We start from the raw sequence: 19,330 nt of genomic DNA on the forward strand, positions 1-19,330 counted from the left end.
GCGACAACTCATATGTTAACATTATGTTATGTTATTGAAAATATTATTTGTTTAGTTAAACAATTCTTTCTTTTTGGACGAGGAAAATTGATATTATTACTTTTAATTCATTCTGCCGAATAATATTAGTTTCCTTAAACTTTTTTGGCAATATGAAATTCAAACTATTCTGTCAGGCATATCAGAACTGTAAATAAAACGTGTAATAGTGCTGTAAAATGAACTTAAATTGCAACCCTGTCTAGTGCACACTTTTCGCCATGTTGACGCGGTGCTGTCAAAAGTTTTTCGTTCCTTCTCTTTCTTTCCGGTTAGCGTCATGGTAAGATCCCACCAAATATTTTCCTCATTTGGATGAAAAATGTGAAAATTAAAAGGTTTAAAGTGCGCATGCTGAATTAAGCAATGCAAATGGTTTTCATGGAAGTCGCGTTTAGTTGCCGCTAACAAAAATTATCAAAAATAATTGAGTTTGTGTCTGCATAGAATGCCCTAAAATTATTTCACGTGGTGACCATAAGTTCAGTTAGCAGGCGGCCAACGCGCTGTCCATGTGTACATACAAAATGAAAAGTTGAATTGTTTTTTATATAAGCGATTAATTCCGTGTACTTGCAGCCTTTCGAGAGATTCGTACAAACTGGTCGCATCGCCAAGGCCTCGGCAGGACCCCTGAAGGGTCGCCTGGTGGCCATTGTCGACGTCATTGACCAAAACAGAGTAAGTGGCTCCACCTATGCAGGAGTAACAGCAACAAGCGTGTGTTCGCACCAAGCAACAGATGCACATGATGATAATTTGTCTTCTTGATAGGAAGTGCCAACTGACACATATATGAAGCTATTTTTTTTGAACTGAAAGAGCACTGTCTGCCCATAAGCGTTACACACTGGTTGTTGCTGTTCAGCAAAGTAAATTAAATAGAACTTAACTATATATACATATTGATTGCAGGTTTTGGTTGATGGTCCGCTGACTGGTGTTCCACGTCAGGAATACAGATTGAACAATCTGCATCTGACCAAATACCGCATCAAGTTCCCATACACCGCGCCCACACGCATTGTGCGCAAGGCCTGGGTTGACAGTGACCTGAAGGCACAGTGGAAGGTCAGCCCCTGGTCCGTCAAGGCACAGAACATCTGCAAGGTGAGCAAATATCGAAGAAACACTTCTTGTTTGAAGTGCTGCATATGATGATAATTGAAAGTTCTTGATAGGAATTGCCGGCTGATACATACATGAAGCTAGCTTTTGTTTTAACTGAAATCCCAGCCTAAAATCTGAACTTTGCAAATTGTTGATGTTTCTAGTTACTAAACATGCCTTTTTGTTATTCTTACAGCGCTCGCAATTGAACGACTTTGATCGCTTCAAGCTGCGCTATGCCAAGCGCCAGCGCAACAAGCTGCTGACCATTGCCTTCAACACACTGAAGAAGCGCACCAAGTCCGATGGCACACCACGCATCCTCAAGAAGGATCGTCGCGAGCGTCTGCGCGCTGAGAAGGCCAAGGCCAAAAAGTAAACAACACATTTAACGAAAGTAACTGCTTGATGAACATCCAACACAAAGGAGCAAATAAAAGAAGTGTTATTTTTAGGAAAAACACACGCATCCCCATTTGTTTACTCTACCGCAGAAGTATTTCTAGTTTCAGTGTTTAACAGTTTTATTTGCTTTTATAAAACAAAACGCGTTTTTAGTCTGCAATTTTTTGCAAACTTAAGCAACTAGCACCATTCGCTCAGGAGTCTTTCTTGCAGTAGATGGTTTTCCAATTGTTGGGATGATTATAGCCCAGAAGAATAGGCAGATGTAGAAACAGTGTGATGTGCTCGCCTTGTATTAACGTGGAGACCTTCACCCAGTTGCGTAGCCATTCGATCATCTGTTCAGCGTTCAGATTATCCGGATTGAGGCCGCGCAAATAGCACGAGTAGCGCAACGCCGGCAGGCTTAGATTATGGACGCCACCTTCGCGTGTAATGGCTAAATCCATGTAGTGCACCAGGAATGCGTGCTCATGCAAGCGATGCCGTTTGAACAAGCTATTGGGCAGACCATGCATCTTGACTAGACATTTCTACGAGGAAGATTTGCGTTTAAACAAAAATAACGAGCAGGAAGCATTTGTCACATACAACGTGTCTTCGCGACATGCCCAGCAGTGAGTAGGGTCCCTCGGCGAATATGTCCTTGACTGCAATCAGAGCCTCTGGCGTGGGATGTGTGCCGCTGCCCAGTTGACCTAGAATGCACTCGAACTCTGCATGCTTATGATGTCCCGCGACAGACTTCAGTTTGGCCTGCAGGCAGCGTAGCACAGATTTGTTACACTGCAGTCTGCGTTTCATGAAATAGCTAGGGAACTCGATGCGCTGCTCTGGCGTCCAGAAGTGCGCCGTGAGAAATGTGCGTGGATAATAAAAGCTGAACAGGATTATGCACAATTATGTGTCCAACTGGGATAAACTCATCGACTTACACGAGCGGAAAGAAAGCGTAGCCAACCATGGGCAGCGAGCAGCCAATCAATGCCGGCGCCACTTTCATCATGTCGCGGGGCATTTGCATGTACAGCTCGAGTTCTTGGCGATTCAATGCCCGGATGCCTTGCGGCGAATCGTTGGCAATGCGCGCCACCTTAAGGAAACGCTTCATGTCCGCAAAAAAGTCTTTGACGCCATCGAAGAACGCCCGATAGAGCTGCATAGCCTTTGGAAAGTTCTTCTCCAGCACTTTGTCATAGTTTTTCACATAGTTGAAGTAGCGCGCGAAGATGTAATCCTGCATATCGTCTCGCATCTGCTCGCGCTTCGATTTCTGTGGCTCTCGATCCTTGTCCTTGTTATTTCTATCCGGTGAATCGTCGCCGGGCGTAGATTCAACGCGCGTTGATGTGTCCGATGTTGTTCCAGTCTTTGGCTGCGTTCCTTTGGCTTTTTTTTCATCCCAGCCCGCCTCGTAGATGACCTTGCCAACGCTGGTAATCTCAGCGGCTACATTACGCTTGATTTGTGGCGGAGTCGTGTCCATTGGCTTTGGAGCCGTCATTTTGGGCTGTTCTTGTGTGCTGTAATTCGATTTCTGTCCGCTATCGCTGTTGTAAATGAGTTTTTAATGCCGGCTGATAATTGGGATTGCCGTGCCGCCGCCGCCGCACCACTTACCTGCCGGGTGGCCGCGATGTGCTGCACAGTCGCACCAATCGACGGCGCTCCTGTGGCCATCTGCTCCAATGGCCCCTGCAGGCCACACGCAATGCCAACGCCATTATGCGACAATTCCAACCTTATACACCCACAAGCGAGCGTAATTACGCAACGACTGCAACTCCGATGCAGGAGCCAGCCTAGATTGTTTCGCTTAATTATTTTAATCTTTAACTTTTCTTCTTCTTTAGATGAGAGGCCGCTGCCAACTTCACGCGGCACGAAACCGAAATAGATACATGTTGCTTCAAGAAAAATGTTGAGATACATGTATCTGTGATGCCAATAAGTTGTGCAAGCGTTGCCACTGGGTCTAAATGTTGTGCATATTCTGATGCATACTCTCAGGCATTTTTAAACAAATTAAATAGCTGCAACCATAAAATATACTCCATTTGTCATTTAAACCAAAGTTTTTGATTGCGCGCGCAAATTTGAAATTAGCTAGCATGTCGTCACAGGTTCTTTAGTAAACGCTCAGAGCACATAAGGAGGGGAGCTGCGCATGTCGCTACCTCGACATTTGTTTCCGCATGCCTTTTTTGCTAAATTTTTCTTCAGTTTACCCGTAGAAGTGATAGGCATCAGTCGTTTGCACGCACTCAATGCTATTATTGTGCTCCATGTGCCAGAAACAATCTAAACAAAGTCGCGCAAAAAATGTTTTTAATCAAAACTATTAAATCGTTAAGAATTTAACTCGTGTTGGCTTCACTCACTTCTGCTAATTTGCAGGTATAAAACGGAAACGGAAATGTGCCTCAGATGTTGATAGGTATTAAAAACGATTTGACGCGCGAGTCCTACGCACGTGTGCGTGTGCCTGTGTGCCAGTGTATGTGTAAAGACCTTCAGCAAGAAATATGTAAGAAAGCTAAGCGCGTGTTCAACTTACTTTCACTTGTGCAAAAGCCGAGCAAAGAGCAAACAAATTGAACAGCCGTAGCATCCTTTACTGCTCCGCTCCACTGCGTAGGCGCTTTTCCCGTTAAGCTTTTCCCATTATCCAATTTATTTAGCTGTTTGCGGCAAATGCTTCTACTAGCCAGTGTTAAGGGCACCATAGTTAGCCAGCCAGCTCTGGGCAGGTGTCAGTTACATTGTTTACACTAGCACACATATAGCTTATTTATATTATGTATACGACGCATAGGCCAGAACTTCAGCCAATTGCTTGCTTGTTTGCGTTGCAATTGAAGCTAACTCAAAGGTAAACTTGACATCGCTTTTCTAAGCGACTCTTATACAAATTGAAACAGCCAAGGGCTATAAATATCACAAGCGACGCGGCGCGTGGCGGCTTTTTATACCCTGAACCCATTAAAAATGAGAGGGAAGGATATAATGGATCTGTGTAGTCGCCGTAGAAAGCAGTACGACCTAATATATACTCTTGTTTCTGAAGAGATACTGCTTCGTCTGCGAACTCATTGATCTCGCAAGTAACAAAATTTGGAAGATATATAAGGAGTTTACCAATTGTTTCTTCAATATATATATAATGTCAAGATCTATTTTGGGAACAGAGTTTTTAGGCACAAGTCGAATATTAAGAGAGTCCTCGTATGGTAAACATAGATTAAGAAAACTAAGCGCCCAATAACAAAAAAAAGAAGCCAGGGCAGCTAGGGGCTAGGTTCAGGGTATCTGTCAGTCGGACACTACCAACTAGCGCACAATTTTCTTCTTTTGATGTTGTCTCAACGTATTTAGTTTTGCAAATTGTATTGCTTTAAGTGTGTGCCAGCAAAGCCATCCTTAAAATGTTCAGTCAACTTTAAGTACAAAACAAGCTTTTCAATTTATATATAGGAAATGAAAAGCTCGTAAAGTATTTGGATATTGAGAGCTCTGTAGAATGTTTTTCACTTCGCTTTTCGGCCAACATAGCAGAGAGGTGACAACGACACGAATGTTAAGTATGCCAATGCAAAGTTCAGCGTTGCAGAAGTTGGAAAAACTATTTGAAAAAGGACATGGCCCGAGCTATGCAAGCACCATGTCAATGTCTTGCGGCGACGAATTACTCAAACACGTAGCTGGCTGCACAAAAACCAACAACAACAAACAAATGCCTGCTCTATAGTATGTGTGTGTGTGTGTGTGTGTGTGTGTTTTTTGACTCTGTATTTAACACAGCAGTAGCTGCATTTGGGTTTAAGGTGTTCGCCTCTAATGCCGCGGGTCTCGTTTTAATTAATGCGAATGCTTTCCTGCATTCAGAGCGTACGCGTGCAGCATACGACTCGTGGCACTGGCCAAAGGCTGAAACTGTGATGTCTAATTAGGATGTATGGGAAAACACATGTAATTATCTAGTTGAGAGTTGTATATTTAGCAAACATACTTGCCACGACTTTCAGGTGGAAAATCGTCAAAACTGAACTGATTGTGGGCTGACCTCTAGACTGATGCTGCATTTGAAGTTGTCTTTTATTCGATGTGATACTTTGGCAAGCATTAAACAATTCATAGAAGAAGACATGGCTGAACCTATAATGTTAATGCATATATTCTTTAACAGTCTCTATAGTCGATTAGAGAGAGGCTTTCAGTTTAAAAATTAGCCCTTTGCATAGGTTCACCTGTCGGTCCACCTATCTTAAAGCTGCCATTGGAATAACACTTTTGCTTATCAAGACATTTAGTTTCCATTGGAACGATTGAGTTGAGATTAAGTACGGTATGAGAAATGTGTTTATATTATTAGATCTTGATCCAAATTACATATGAACAAAATCCTATCTGAATCTCTCTCTCTCTATATGATGTAGTTCTTCACAAAGAATCAATGGAAAAAGATTATTTTGTATGGAAATCTTTTCTGTTTATGAAGACATCTCGACCCAATGCAACCAATATACTTCATAAATATGCCAAGCTACCTTATTTAACGCCAATTATACCTGACCTACACAACGTTCTGTGTCTGCCTGGGATAGAATCGTAAGCAGTTGTGCCTGCCTTAAAACTGTTCTAGAATACTGGATATACTATATAGAGGAGCAGTTGTAATGCTTCACACGCGATACGTTATGTACCGGAAAAATCAAGTATTAAATCAATAAAATGCATTCTTTTCTTTTGCACTTTTCAGAGGCGCCAAAAAAAAAATATATATATATATACAATCTGCCAGTGTTGACGTCTTGGCAAACAGCCCAATCACCTAAGCGGGGAAATGTAAACAACAACAGGATGAACAGCCGCAGGAGAAGAGATTGATGTGCAAGCTGAAGCAGCTTCAAAGAGAAATAATAATATAAAGAAGAAGAGGCCGCATCGATTTGACAAAATACATCGTTAGGCAAACAATTAAACGATGGCCATAAACGTTTTTGGCCTAAATCATTTTGCCATTAGCGCGATTGTGATTGCCAGCATGCAGCTATTGTTCTTCCTATTGAACGCGCTGCTGCACATGGACAAACTGTCGGACTTTGCCGGCGGCGTTAATTTCATTATCATCGCATTGCTCACCTTTTTTTTGGGCCAACTGGATCGCCCTTCCAAGGTATGTGGCCAGATGGGTGGGTATCAGTTGGTAAATGGGCTTTAAATTGGGCTGTAAATTAAACGGCGCGAAAGCCCATTGAATTACACCTGGGCGCGGGATTTGTCGGTTTCAGTTACTGACATTGAAAAGTGAAATTTACACAACACACACACACACACACACACACATACGTACACTAACGCAGCATGGAGTGCGAGTGCATGGGAAGCATCTGCAGTTGCGGCATGCGGCTCGCTGGCAAATAACAAAAGGTTGCGCCCAACTAGCCCACAATTTGTTGTTGTTGCTGCTGCTGCTGTTGCTGTTGCTGTTGTTATTGTTTTATGCCTCACTTGGTTGACCTTGTCTGGGGCAGGCGACGGCCCTGGCCCTTCGGCCAGTTGTTTGTCATTCTGTCTGCTAAATTGTTTGCGACTTTGGCCGTTAATGCGGCTAACTAAGTTACATATGTAGCAACATGTTATATTGTAAAACAAGACAAGATTATTTCTATTTTATGCGTATCACTCTGCATACGCTTCCACATTTAACCCCATTTGAGTGCTCCTCATAAATATGAATATTCACTTAAGCCTCGCCACATCCTTTCAGCATCATTCTATACTGTAGACTGTTCACACTTACTAAGATTGAGCACACGTTTGAGAAAGCCCTGCACTTTTTATAAAATCCACTCTGATTTATTCCATATGCCAACTGCCAATTGTGCCATAATAAATAAATGAAGTGCGTTGATACCTCCGGGAGTGGCGCTCATTTATCACGGAGCAAAAGCTCTGCCGGCAACTACCTAGGTCAATAGTGCAGCTTTTTCAATGGATGACCATCAACGAAGCGGTTTAGTGCAAAACAAAAAATATAAATATAAAATAATAAAAAAATTCTTGGCGCAAGCTAGCCAACAAAAGCAGAAGAAAAATAAGTGGAAAATTGGATTCGGTGAACCGAGGATTAAAATTTTTATTGCAAATAGTGTTTGCAAAAAACAAATAAAGAAAAAAAATACTTTAGCACCCAAATCAATTTAGCGGGAAAACAAATTGGAAACGATTTCGCAGTAAATTCAGCGAGGGGATTTCCTTTGCCAAAATTGCCTCCTTTTTTAGCGCGTAACGCGCTTTTATACGATTTTTATGACTTAAAGTAACAATCATTTACAGTTATAATAATTTCTTAGTTAAGTATAAAGGATTCGTTTTTCTTTTATACTCCAACTGCACTTCTACTGCCATTGCTCTTACATATCACCTTTCTATGCGATTTTCATAAAACCAAGTGAGACATTTCGATGGTTGCATAGTAAAGTGCTTGTGGACAAATACTATTATAAATATTAACTGTATACAGGTTAATAGCTGGTCAAGCACTCTCGACTAGAGATTAGCTATAAGAGTTTACAAGTTTACATAGCTTTTATTAGACTGTTTCCATCTATTTCTACAGGCCTACGAGAGTCGTCAGCTGATGGTAACTGCGTTCGTATGCCTTTGGGGCGCAAGGCTCTCTGCCTATTTGCTCTATCGTATCATCAAATTGGGTAGGGACAAACAGTTCGAGGATACGCGTCGCAACGTCATACGCTATGCAGTTTTCTGGACATTTCAGGTGAGTCAACACCCAAAGGAAATGAATATCTGAGCAGCACGCGTGACAGCCATGGAACGTAATCAATGTATCTGCCAGCGCATGACATTTCCCCAGGTATTTTTCGAATATTACAATAGCTTGTCACCGTGTCTGGCCATGTATGTAAATGCCAATGTTGCCGCCGGTTTGTTTCCGGCTAAACGTTTGCGGATAGGGTAGACACAATAACTACCGTGTCGGTGTGGGAAGAGTGTGTGAGTATGTCTGACTGACAATCCTTCTACGTTTGTGGCGTGTCGCAGCGATTTGATTGCCGGCACTTGTTAGCAAGCACTTGAAATCTGTCCACTTTTCATTTGAATGCAATCAATATGTGCTCTTGCAGGCTATTTGGGTGTATATCGTTTCGCTGCCTGTCATAATTATCAACTCGCGTCACACCCAACCGCAGGCGAACAAGGGCATGTCAACGTTGGACTCCACTGGCACAGGCATGTTTATTGTCGGTTTGTTGGCCGAGACATATGCGGATCTGCAGAAGTTCTCATTCCGTCAGGATCCGGCCAACCAGGGCAAGTTTTGTAATGATGGTAAGTGCGAATATAAATTATGTGCTAGATAACATAAACATAAGCCATAAACATTTAGGTCTCTGGGGCCTCTCCCGGCATCCCAACTATTTTGGCGAGGTTATTGTTTGGTGGGGCATATTTGTCATATCGTTAAACGTGATCACTGGCCACGAATGGGTCGCTATAGCATCGCCCATCTTTACCACACTGATAATACTATTTCTATCTGGCATACCGCTCCGCGAGCGTAGCGCTGATGAAAAGTACAAAAAGTAAGTTGACCATCAATGATTTTGCTACCCTTCTAGAGGGTATCATTATTTTTTAATGAGGTGTGTAACGTGTAGTGTGTAGGAGACATCTGTAGTATTAACAGCCGAGTTGATATAGCCCTGTCCGTCTATACCTCTGTCTGTCTACAAACTAGTCTCTTAGTCTTAAAGCATTTATTTATTGTATGTATGCAAAATACTTTCAAAACTGAACCACTTTATCATGTAGCATATAGCTTTATCATAAAGCCATAGGAACGATCGGACAAACATTTAGTACTCGGCCTAAAAACCTAGAAATCTTTAAGAAAATAGAGATTTACGAATTTTACCAAACTCTATTAAAAGCAATTATTTTACTGTATCATATACAAGCTTCACAGCAAACTATATTAAGAAATTGCACGTCTAGGCCAAACTTCAAGGGTATTAGGTCTGCGGCGTGCCACAGATAGCCCTTCAATTTTATTATATATACTAAGGACCGGATAACATAAAAATTCCCGTTTATAGCCAAGTGGATTATCGCAAGTACAAGGCGACGACCTCACCGTTGATACCTGTGCCGCCGGCCGTTTACGAGGAGGTGCCGCGCGCTCTCAAGTTTATACTGTGCTGCGAGTTTCCCATATATGATACACTGCATCTGCACAACGATACGAGTCCATATTCTCTGTCCATAGCGCGCTCCCACTCGCACATATAGCAGTCAGTGGCCCACTCCGGCAGCCAAAACGCCGGGGTGGGTCAACATACGCACTCGTCGCTTCAGTCGCAGCAACTGCACCGGGGTCACTGCTATGGAGCCGACGGCGGCCTGGCCGAGAGTCATCATAACTGTGGCGGCAGTTGCCGGAATGTGCACGTCAAGTCAAATCCCTATCAATGCGAGGCGGGCTATGGCAACTATGGTGGGCGTCACGTGGACGACGAGGATACGGACGATGGCAGCATATATGTGGCGGGTCAGGCGGGCATCAAGGCCAAGACGCACTACTTTCATGCTGTGCCGCATACGCTGGACTTGGATGAGCCGCACATTAAGCAGCCAACAAAATGCAGCTACCTGGCCGAGGAGGAGCTGGCCTCCGACTATGACGAGGATATTCCGCCCATCGACCTGAGCAAGGTCAATAGCGTTGAGAGTTTCAAGAATCGTGTGCAGACCGAAACCGAGCATTCCCTCAATGCCGAAGGAATGCCCGTGACCGTGACAACAATATTGTGATTGACATTTAAAGCTTTGTTCTGGCTCAAATCCGTGGGTATAAACGCTTTAAATAGTTCTAAATGTGCTTAAGTGTGTTGACACACAAACATATATATATATATATATTTATATATATGTATACCCATTATCGATATGCTTAAGTTAGATCTTTTCAGGGGTGCCAGAAAGCGAGTGCCAAAAACTAGTGCATAACTACTTACAAAATGAGTGCGTTGCATCTCATAAATAATAAATATATATTTTGCTCAAAATTGATCCAAAAAAAATGCGCCTCTTCTAAATGTCTTTAGAATGTTGCACTCTTTCAAACTTTATTAGCCACTTTGTTGATGTAGTCTATATATAAAAATGAAGCCATTAATTACTTTATCTCAGAAATTTTCTAATCAATCGTAAGAAGAAGAACAAGCCCCACCAAAAAAAAAAAGATGATGTAAATGAGGAAGCAAGTCGAGCGATAAAAAACGGAAACATATCCCAAGCAAACCTATTGATTTTTTCTTTCTTACATATACAATACGAACTCTAAAGTACAAGAAAATTGTTAAATAATAATATGGGAAGCTGATTCATAAGCTGTATTATTTTATATGTGTACGATATAAAAATAGCTTAAATACATCAAATGTATATAATAAATGTATACGCAAATTTCTGTGTTTAATCTGTTTCATAATTAAATCTTAAAAACTTAATGCAGTATTATTAAATAAATAAAACATTGTACCTAATTATCTATTTAAAGAGCTATACAAATTAAAAAGCAAATGCTTGAAAAAAAAAAAATAAAAATCAAAAAGCTTTAATATCTATGGAATTATATAGTTTTTAATCAATTCAAAAGGTTTTTCCAGAAAGCTCTTGCGTAAAGTAGATATGCATATATATATATATACGTGGAAACACTTTGTTTGCATTTGAAAAAGGAAAATAGTAAAATTGGTAAAGTAGGCCCTGAAAAAGAGATCCGAGTAGGCCATGGAAATTCGACCGGCCCCTGGCTCCCATATCCCAAACCGAAAACCAAAAGTAAGTCAGTTCCTGTAAATGTATTGTAAAGTACATATCGGTAAAAAAAAATTGTAGTTTATTTAAAATTCAATGTTTTTTCTCTAATCGTGAAAAAAAAATATATATATATTGTTTACAAATATAAGTGTTAAAATTTCAAGTGAATCTCCAGTTCGAATCATTAAACTCAAATCCGAAAGCTTCCTTTAAAAATCATGTTTGGTCTAACTCGTCGCGCCATCTTCCGTGTCAGTAATCAGCAGCTATGCCGCCAGTTCGCATCTCAAGCCATCAACCAGATGCTGATGCTGCAGCAGATGGACATCTGTGCTGATCAGCCATCTCGCGGTCTGATCCTCGGCGTCTATGCCGATGAAGAGGACAAAAACGATGCTGGCATTCTGACTGGACCTGGCTGGCGATACAACGTGCAGAAGACCAACGGCCGTCTGATTGAGGTGCTCCGTATGTCTGGACCCATGCCAAAGCGCGGTGAGGCTCGTCTCCTTTTTGCTGTCGAGCCGGAGCGCATTCCCTACTATTCCGTCGTGGCCGTTGTTGGCCTGGGCAAAGAATGTTTGGGATATAATCCCTACGAGGTCCTGGATGAGCAAAAGGAAGCCATCCGCCGTTCAGTGGCCAAGGCCTGTCAGATTCTGGCTGAACTAGACACTGATCGTATTGAAGTGGAGAACTGCGGACATGCCGAGTCTGCTGCCGAAGGTGCTGCCTTGGGCATTTGGGCCTACCAAGAAATGCGCGACCCCAAATCTCGCATTTCCATTCCCTCAATCGATTTGTACGCTGTTAAGGACGAGGTCTGCGATATTGAAGGCTGGCGTATTGGTCTACAGAAAGCCGCTGCACAGAATCTGACCCGTCAACTGCAGGAAATGCCCTCCAACTTGCTAACCCCCACAGCATTTGCCCAGAACGTCGTAGAGGTTCTGTGTAAATCTGGTGTCAATGTGGAAGTCAAAGTAGAGGGCTGGGCCGAGAGCCAGTCGATGCATGCCTTCTTGGCGGTAGGCAAGGCTTCCTGTGAGCCACCGATCTTCCTGGAGCTGAGCTACTACGGAACCTGTGCCGAGGAACGTCCCATTGTGCTGGTCGGTCAGGGAATCACCTTTGATGCTGGTGGCCTGTGCCTGAAGAAACGTGGAGAGCTCTACCACATGCGTGGTGACATGACCGGAGCTGCTGTTGTTGTGGCAACCTGTCGTGCCGTAGCCGGACTGCGTTTGCCGGTCAACATTCGCGGTCTCATCCCACTCTGCGAGAACGTCATTGGATGCAACTCGTTCCGTCCCGGCGACATGGTTAAATCCATGAATGGCAAGACCATCGAGGTCCAGTGTACCGACCATGAAGATGTTCTAGTTCTAGCCGATGCCTTGCTGTACGGTCAGAACTTCTGCCCCAAGTGCATCATTGATATTGGCACCTGCTCGGGCTATATGCGTCAGGCCTTGGACGAAGCTGCCTGCGGCGTCTTCACTAACTCTGAAATCCTCTGGCAACAGATCAAGCACGCCAGCATGCACACCGGAGATCGCGTCTGGCGCTTCCCATTGTGGAACTACTACAGCAAGGCTGTCCGCGCCGGACAGCGCAGCGATGTTCAGAACTACGGCATTGGACGTGGAGGCCGTCCCTGCAAGGCAGCTGCCTTCCTCCGTGAATTTGTGCCATGCGGCCAGTGGATGCATATTGTAAGTAAATCTAACGCTGTGACTAGAATTCTTGCTAAATTGTGCCTTCTTTAGGATGCCACCAATGTGATGGTAACAAACGGCTTGGACTTCGAATACTTGCGACGTGGCATGGCCGGTCGTCCTACCAGAACCCTGATTGAGTTCATCGCTCAAACCATTTGCAAGGATACTGCACCAAAGATGGGAAAATAAATTTGTGTGTGGGACAATGTAGCTAAGCGTAATCCAATACAGTACAATTAGACGCAAAATGCAAGGAAGTGTCGTTTAAACCGATATGTTTATAAATTTCTGGTGAAAAAGTATTGTGACGAAGTTTCAAAATATTATGTTATTTAAAGGTCACTAGAATAAACAAAGCTTTTTCTCTACAAGAATTCATAGTTCAGTTCAATTTTGTATAAATTGCCCGTTGTACTGAAAATATTGTATGCCGTAAATATTTTCATATGCAGGATGCGGGCTAAATAAGGTTGGATAAGTCCAATAGTTTGCTTTATGGCCGACTCGGGTGTTCGGCTGCATTTAATCCTCAACCCCTTGCGCTTGTTATAATTATAGTATTTATGGCTTTATATTAATCCAAAGCACAACAAATGCACAGTGGCACTTGTTCGGCCTCCACCGAGCCACGTTTGTGTCCTCAATATCCCAAGGGGTATGTTAAAATTGTGTAAGCTAAAGTTATGCCGACTGTGTCAAGGTCAATGTTGGCGGCTTTATAAAAATACATAATTATAATTGATAGAATAAATTAATTGAAACTGAGAAGCGTCAAGGAAGTCACAGGTCTGCTAAACGTGTACTGTACCAAACGGCGTTTTAATTTATTAAACCATTAAACCTTGATTTGGATAAGATGTATAAAGAATAGTCAAACCTAAACTGATTTATATTAAATAAAGTACTGTGCAATAAAACAAAAGTATGTTAATATCTATTTAATTCCTGATTATTGGAAAGGCTATATTGCAAATTGAAAGGAATATACTTAAGCAAGGCTCGAGCCAAAATCCGACTTCACAGAAACTCATCCTCAGCCTTGCACGAATCTTTAACTCTTTGGGAATTTTAACAGCATCTTCCGTGTCTTGTGTCTAAGCTTTGAATATATTTGTAAGGACAAACAGAAATAATGCTTGCATGAATTATGTTAAGTGTATATGATATGCTTTAAACCCCATAGGGTATCTTCATGTCGAGTACTCTCGTATTGTGAGCGTATGGAACAAATTGAAATTATGGTATCAGCCTTATACACTAGGGTATGTTGTTGCCGATTACTCTCAAAATGTATACTAATTAAACAAACTAAAACTATGGTCCTGTACTAGAGGGTATCTTCATGCCGTATTCGTATTCGAAAGTATGGTATAGGCTCTATACCCTATTGAATTGTATACTTCAAACGATGGTTTAAGCCTTATACTATAGGGTATCTTTATTTCGATTACTATAGAATTGTAATTGGAACTATGGCGAACTAAGTCTTACACTAAGGGGTGTCTTTATGCCGATCGAAATGTATACTAATTGCACAAATTGGAATTATGTGTATAGGTCCGTTTATAACAGAGTATCTTCATGCCGATTACTCTCTTGTTCGATTGCACCTAGTGAACAAATTGAAAGTATGGTATAGGCTCTGTACTATAGGGTATCTTCATTCCGATTATTGCCGAAATGTATACTAATTAAACTAATTATATATGGTATGGAATAGGTTCTGTATTATAGAGTATCTTCATGTCGAGTACTTTCGCATAGAAGTATGCCCATTGACCAAAATTGGCATAATCTCTATGCCCTATTAATTTGGATACCTATTAAGGAAATTGGAATTATGGATTAAACCCTATGCTATAGGGTATCTTCATACCGAGTACTCTCGAACATATAGGCTAGCCTACTAAGCCGCTGAACTGAAAACTCTTATTTTCAAATTTAAAGCAGCTTATAGAATTTTTTTCGATCTAGTAGCAGTTGAAATTGTCGTGGCATTGTAAGGGCATGAGGCCAGCACGTTTAAGTATTATTTTCATTCCTTTGGCGATAGAACACGCAACAATTTAAAGAATTCCGGAAAAAAATCTTTCAATTTTGTGCCTAAAAAGTACAATTATAGTTAACAAAATATTTTCAGAGTTTTAGTTTGTGAAAAGTCGAAATGTTTCGCGTAACAAGACGTTTGGCCTCACGGGTTTTTCCTTCCCGGCAAACAATTTTCAAGAGGACCTACTCCCAGATGATTAACCAGATGTTGCAGATTCAGCAGATGGAAATCTGCGCAGATCCTCCATCACGTGGCCTGATTATCGGAGTCTATGCGGACGAAGAAGACAAAAACGATGCCGGTATCTTGACCCAGGCCGGCTGGCGATACAATGTTCAAAAGACGCACGGACGTTTGCTGGAGGTGCTGCGCATGTCTGGTCCCATGCCGAAGCGCGGTGAGACGCGGATGCTCTTCGCGATTGAGCCCGAGCGGGTACCCTATTACTCGGCGGTGGCTGTGATAGGTCTGGGCAAGGAATGCCTGGGCTATAATCCTTACGAGGTGCTCGATGAGCAAAAGGAGGCCATTCGTCGGTCGGTGGCTGACGCCTGCAGGATCCTGGCCGAACTAGACACCGATCGTATTGAAGTTGAGAACTGTGGTCATGCCGAGTCAGCCGCTGAGGGAGCCGCTTTGGGCATTTGGGTATACCAGGAGCTGCGCGATCCCAAGCGGCGTATGTCAGTCCCAGCAATTGATTTGTATACCAACAAAGACGAGATCTGCGACATCGAGGGCTGGCGTATTGGATTGCAGAAAGCCGCTGCACAGAATCTGACCCGGCAGCTTCAAGAGATGCCTTCTAACTTGCTAACCCCCACAGCATTTGCCCAGAACGTCGTCGAGGTTCTGTGTAAATCTGGTGTCAATGTGGAAGTCAAAGTAGAGGGCTGGGCCGAGAGCCAGTCGATGCATGCCTTCTTGGCGGTAGGCAAGGCTTCCTGTGAGCCACCGATCTTCCTAGAGCTGAGCTACTATGGAACATGCGCCGAGGAGCGTCCAATTGTTCTTGTCGGTCAAGGTGTCACCTTTGATGCTGGTGGCCTGTGCCTGAAGGAACGTGGAGAACTTTACCACATGCGTGGTGACATGACCGGAGCTGCTGTAGTGGTGGCGACGTGTCGTGCCGTGGCGGGACTGCGTTTGCCGGTGAGTTATTCAATCGTCCAAGAGCACAGCAAATCGCTAATCCGTACATTAGGTCAACATTCGCGGTCTCATCCCACTCTGCGAGAACGTAATTGGATGCAACTCGTTCCGTCCCGGCGACATGGTTAAATCTATGAATGGCAAGACTATCGAGGTCCAGTGTACCGACCATGAGGATGTTCTGGTTCTGGCTGATGCTTTACTGTACGGTCAGAACTTCTGCCCCAAGTGCATCATTGATATTGGCACCTGCTCGGGCTATATGCGTCAGGCCTTGGACGAAGCTGCCTGCGGTATTTTCACTAACTCTGAAATCCTCTGGCAACAGATCAAGCACGCCAGCATGCACACTGGAGATCGCGTCTGGCGCTTCCCATTGTGGAACTATTACAGCAAGGCCGTCCGCGCTGGTGGACGTAGTGATGTTCAGAACTACGGCATTGGACGTGGCGGCCGTCCCTGCAAGGCAGCTGCCTTCCTGCGTGAATTTGTGCCATGCGGCCAATGGATGCATATTGTAAGCTATTTTTTTGGGTGCGTATTAAGTGGTGCTTTAACTTGGCCTTTTGTTTACAGGATGCTACCAACGTGATGGTAACAGCGGGTGAAGAGTTCGAGTATTTGCGACGTGGAATGGCTGGTCGTCCAACTCGCACTTTGATTGAGTTTATTGCTCAGACCATTTGCAAGGACACTGCCCCAAAGTTGAAGGGTTAGGATGACGTAACAGCAAAAGGTGGTGGGAGTTCCAAACAGATCTTCGGATAGTGCGACAGTTTCGGAGTTCTTTTAAGTGACAGACCTGCGACTTATTTGACGTTTCTGAGTTTTTAATTATTTGGACACAGAATGTTAAAATTCATTAGTTTATTAATGAAAAAAAATTTATAAAATTAAAAGTTTTATCAAAAGCATATGTGTAAATACAGAGTTTTGAGTATACGACTCGTGCGTTTTGATAGATTTGGCGTTTGCGACGCTGTCAATGATTGCTTAACGTATTGCTCTTCAGAATATCGATTTCTCAGGTCATAAAATTAAGCGCAAGCTGTGGCTTTAAATTCGGAAACGGCGTACGCTACGCCAATGAGACAGCGTGAGTCAAAAGCACGTTAATATCTATGGGTGGATAGTTCTGAAGCAGTTTCACATTCGAGGCAAAGTCATTCTCGAGTATGGCGTCCCGTTGAATTCTGTGGTAATATATTATTAGAGTTGTCATCTTTAAGTTGTTCCTGTGACTTACAATATCATGGAGCAACAAATTTTAATAAGAAAATCAAAACGCTTTTCATCCGAGAATATTGAGTCCCATATTCGCAACACATCGGGCAGTGGGAATTCCTGTGAGAGTAGCAGATTGATCCACCTGAAGCTGTAGTATTGAGGATGCAGCTCCTGACTTTTGAGATGATTGTATATGCTTATATCTTTTGATTTCAGCATATTCGAAAGCCTGGACATCATGCATTTAATGCCGCCCTCCGCATCGTCCAATGTCTTTATAAAAAAGTCTCTTATTTCACTCATCAATGCAGTAAAACAAAAGAAACAGTCAGCCTCGGCGTGTGCACGATTCGATAGATCCGGATCTGAGGCCATAACGTAGTAAATGGGTCCAACTATCTCATTCATGCCTTGCACATATCCCTGACCGGGATTGAGTTTGGCATATATAAATAATATTCGTTGCACAACCTCCCAATGTGCTTCTTGGCCTTCTTCCATGGCGGCATAGTTTTCGGCCGAGCGTTTTGTTATCAAGTTTATCTGGATATGTGATTGATTCATTTGGTTAGGGTTGTATTATTTCATGTTAAGCCAACTTACTTGCTGCTAGATTCCGCAAGGAATGCATAATGGAAGGTTTCTTGAACTCTTAATCCTACAATCAACACGTCTTTATGCCATTCAGACTCACCTTAGTCACACCCAGACCTTTGCGCTCAACATTTGCCGAGCTCAGCACGGAGGGCACCACGCGCTCGTGTAGCCTCCTGCCCTGCTCCCCCTTGCTGTGCACAACAATTTCACATGGATAGTCCGTGGGCTGTTGAAAGAACGATATGTCCGGACACAAACGCCTCACATCTTTATCAATTTGCAGCAGAAATTCGTTATCGTTGAAAAACGTGTTCCAAGCGCTCTCCGGCCCCTCGCTAAGCGGATGATCTTGCAGGCCAACGCCCCTCGATTCATCATCGCTGTCGCCAGCGCCATTTTGTGTGTGTCCAGGCGGCAGCACTAGCTCCATTATGAATTGTTTATAGAGCGCGCGCTTCTGCGCCAATGTTGTGGGCCAGCTGCTGCGTCTGGGTCCCAAATAGCCCAACAACATTTTCCAGCTGAGCGCTCGAAAGCTGAGCACATCTGGCACACCTGTGGATATGTGCGTAAATGCTGGTTATTTTTAAACATCTCCATATAACACCAACAAACCATTGAAAGTGTGCCGACGAAGTTGCTTGAGTTCAATTACATCCTGTGCAAAAATCTCCTCGAATTCCTTAACGCTGCATAAACAACACAGACTTTCGCTTAGTTTCGATTGTTTCCCATAGATGCCAAATGTACATACCGCACTTTAAAAATGGACATGCTTGCCACAAATCCTTACGCTCTCCATATATTTATAAATAATACGTGTGTTTCGCGTATGTTATTGCTTTGTTGTCATTTATACAATTAATAATAGCAGGGATGTACAACTGCAACTGCAGTAAGCCAATTAATGTATAAGAAAGTACAAATATGTGGCAACGCTGGCACTCGCATGAAGTTGGCTGCACGCAATTTTCGACTCACATGAAGTTGCCTGCGCGCAGTTTTTAAATTTTATAAATTTAGCTGTTATTTTAAATTAATGAATATTTTCATGTGTTCACTCTTTCACTACATTAATTACACTTTTCACTGTATCTCCGCACCCGACTCGTATAATGAACATGTTATTTTGCACTCGTTATGCACTCTATTCTTTTTAGCTTTGCGCCATTTAAATTAT

At 42.9% G+C, this 19,330-nt stretch overlaps 6 protein-coding genes across 6 annotated transcripts; 4 read left to right on the plus strand and 2 right to left on the minus strand.

The window, feature by feature from the left end:
• Positions 1-300: 300 nt before the first annotated feature.
• On the plus strand, positions 301-1,614 carry RpL14 (ribosomal protein L14). The gene is made up of 4 exons (XM_002046715.4): positions 301-322; positions 619-720; positions 955-1,149; positions 1,346-1,614. The coding sequence occupies exons 1-4, from the start codon at positions 320-322 to the stop codon at positions 1,526-1,528; spliced, it is 483 nt and encodes a 160-aa protein (XP_002046751.1). The 5' UTR covers positions 301-319; the 3' UTR covers positions 1,529-1,614.
• A 34-nt stretch (positions 1,615-1,648) lies between these two features.
• On the minus strand, positions 1,649-3,431 carry LOC6623323 (LETM1 domain-containing protein 1). Its single transcript, XM_002046716.3, has 4 exons — positions 3,175-3,431; positions 2,490-3,104; positions 2,146-2,434; positions 1,649-2,087 (listed from the first exon to the last, which is right to left on the minus strand). Exons 1-4 carry the CDS (start codon positions 3,276-3,278, stop codon positions 1,749-1,751), a joined length of 1,347 nt encoding a protein of 448 aa, XP_002046752.1. The 5' UTR covers positions 3,279-3,431; the 3' UTR covers positions 1,649-1,748.
• Positions 3,432-3,793: 362 nt separating this feature from the next.
• LOC6623276 (uncharacterized) lies at positions 3,794-11,134 on the plus strand. The gene is given in 6 exon segments (XM_002046717.4): positions 3,794-3,991; positions 6,314-6,730; positions 8,177-8,338; positions 8,706-8,910; positions 8,969-9,164; positions 9,678-11,134. Coding segments are annotated over 5 exon segments (1,470 nt in total). The 5' UTR covers positions 3,794-3,991; positions 6,314-6,538; the 3' UTR covers positions 10,393-11,134.
• A 320-nt stretch (positions 11,135-11,454) lies between these two features.
• LOC6623340 (cytosol aminopeptidase) lies at positions 11,455-13,498 on the plus strand. The gene is made up of 2 exons (XM_002046719.3): positions 11,455-13,118; positions 13,173-13,498. The coding sequence occupies exons 1-2, from the start codon at positions 11,622-11,624 to the stop codon at positions 13,311-13,313; spliced, it is 1,638 nt and encodes a 545-aa protein (XP_002046755.1). The 5' UTR covers positions 11,455-11,621; the 3' UTR covers positions 13,314-13,498.
• Positions 13,499-15,150: 1,652 nt separating this feature from the next.
• On the plus strand, positions 15,151-17,268 carry LOC6623389 (cytosol aminopeptidase). The gene is made up of 3 exons (XM_002046720.3): positions 15,151-16,326; positions 16,379-16,843; positions 16,903-17,268. Exons 1-3 carry the CDS (start codon positions 15,289-15,291, stop codon positions 17,041-17,043), a joined length of 1,644 nt encoding a protein of 547 aa, XP_002046756.1. The 5' UTR covers positions 15,151-15,288; the 3' UTR covers positions 17,044-17,268.
• On the minus strand, positions 17,179-19,065 carry LOC6623359 (TBC1 domain family member 13). The gene is made up of 5 exons (XM_002046721.4): positions 18,905-19,065; positions 18,766-18,839; positions 18,248-18,705; positions 17,573-18,096; positions 17,179-17,519 (listed from the first exon to the last, which is right to left on the minus strand). The coding sequence occupies exons 1-5, from the start codon at positions 18,922-18,924 to the stop codon at positions 17,405-17,407; spliced, it is 1,191 nt and encodes a 396-aa protein (XP_002046757.1). The 5' UTR covers positions 18,925-19,065; the 3' UTR covers positions 17,179-17,404.
• Between the last annotated feature and the right edge of the window lie 265 nt (positions 19,066-19,330).

This window comes from Drosophila virilis, chromosome 3, assembly GCF_030788295.1.
Source record: "Drosophila virilis strain 15010-1051.87 chromosome 3, Dvir_AGI_RSII-ME, whole genome shotgun sequence".
In the NCBI taxonomy this organism is placed as follows: domain Eukaryota; kingdom Metazoa; phylum Arthropoda; class Insecta; order Diptera; family Drosophilidae; genus Drosophila; species Drosophila virilis.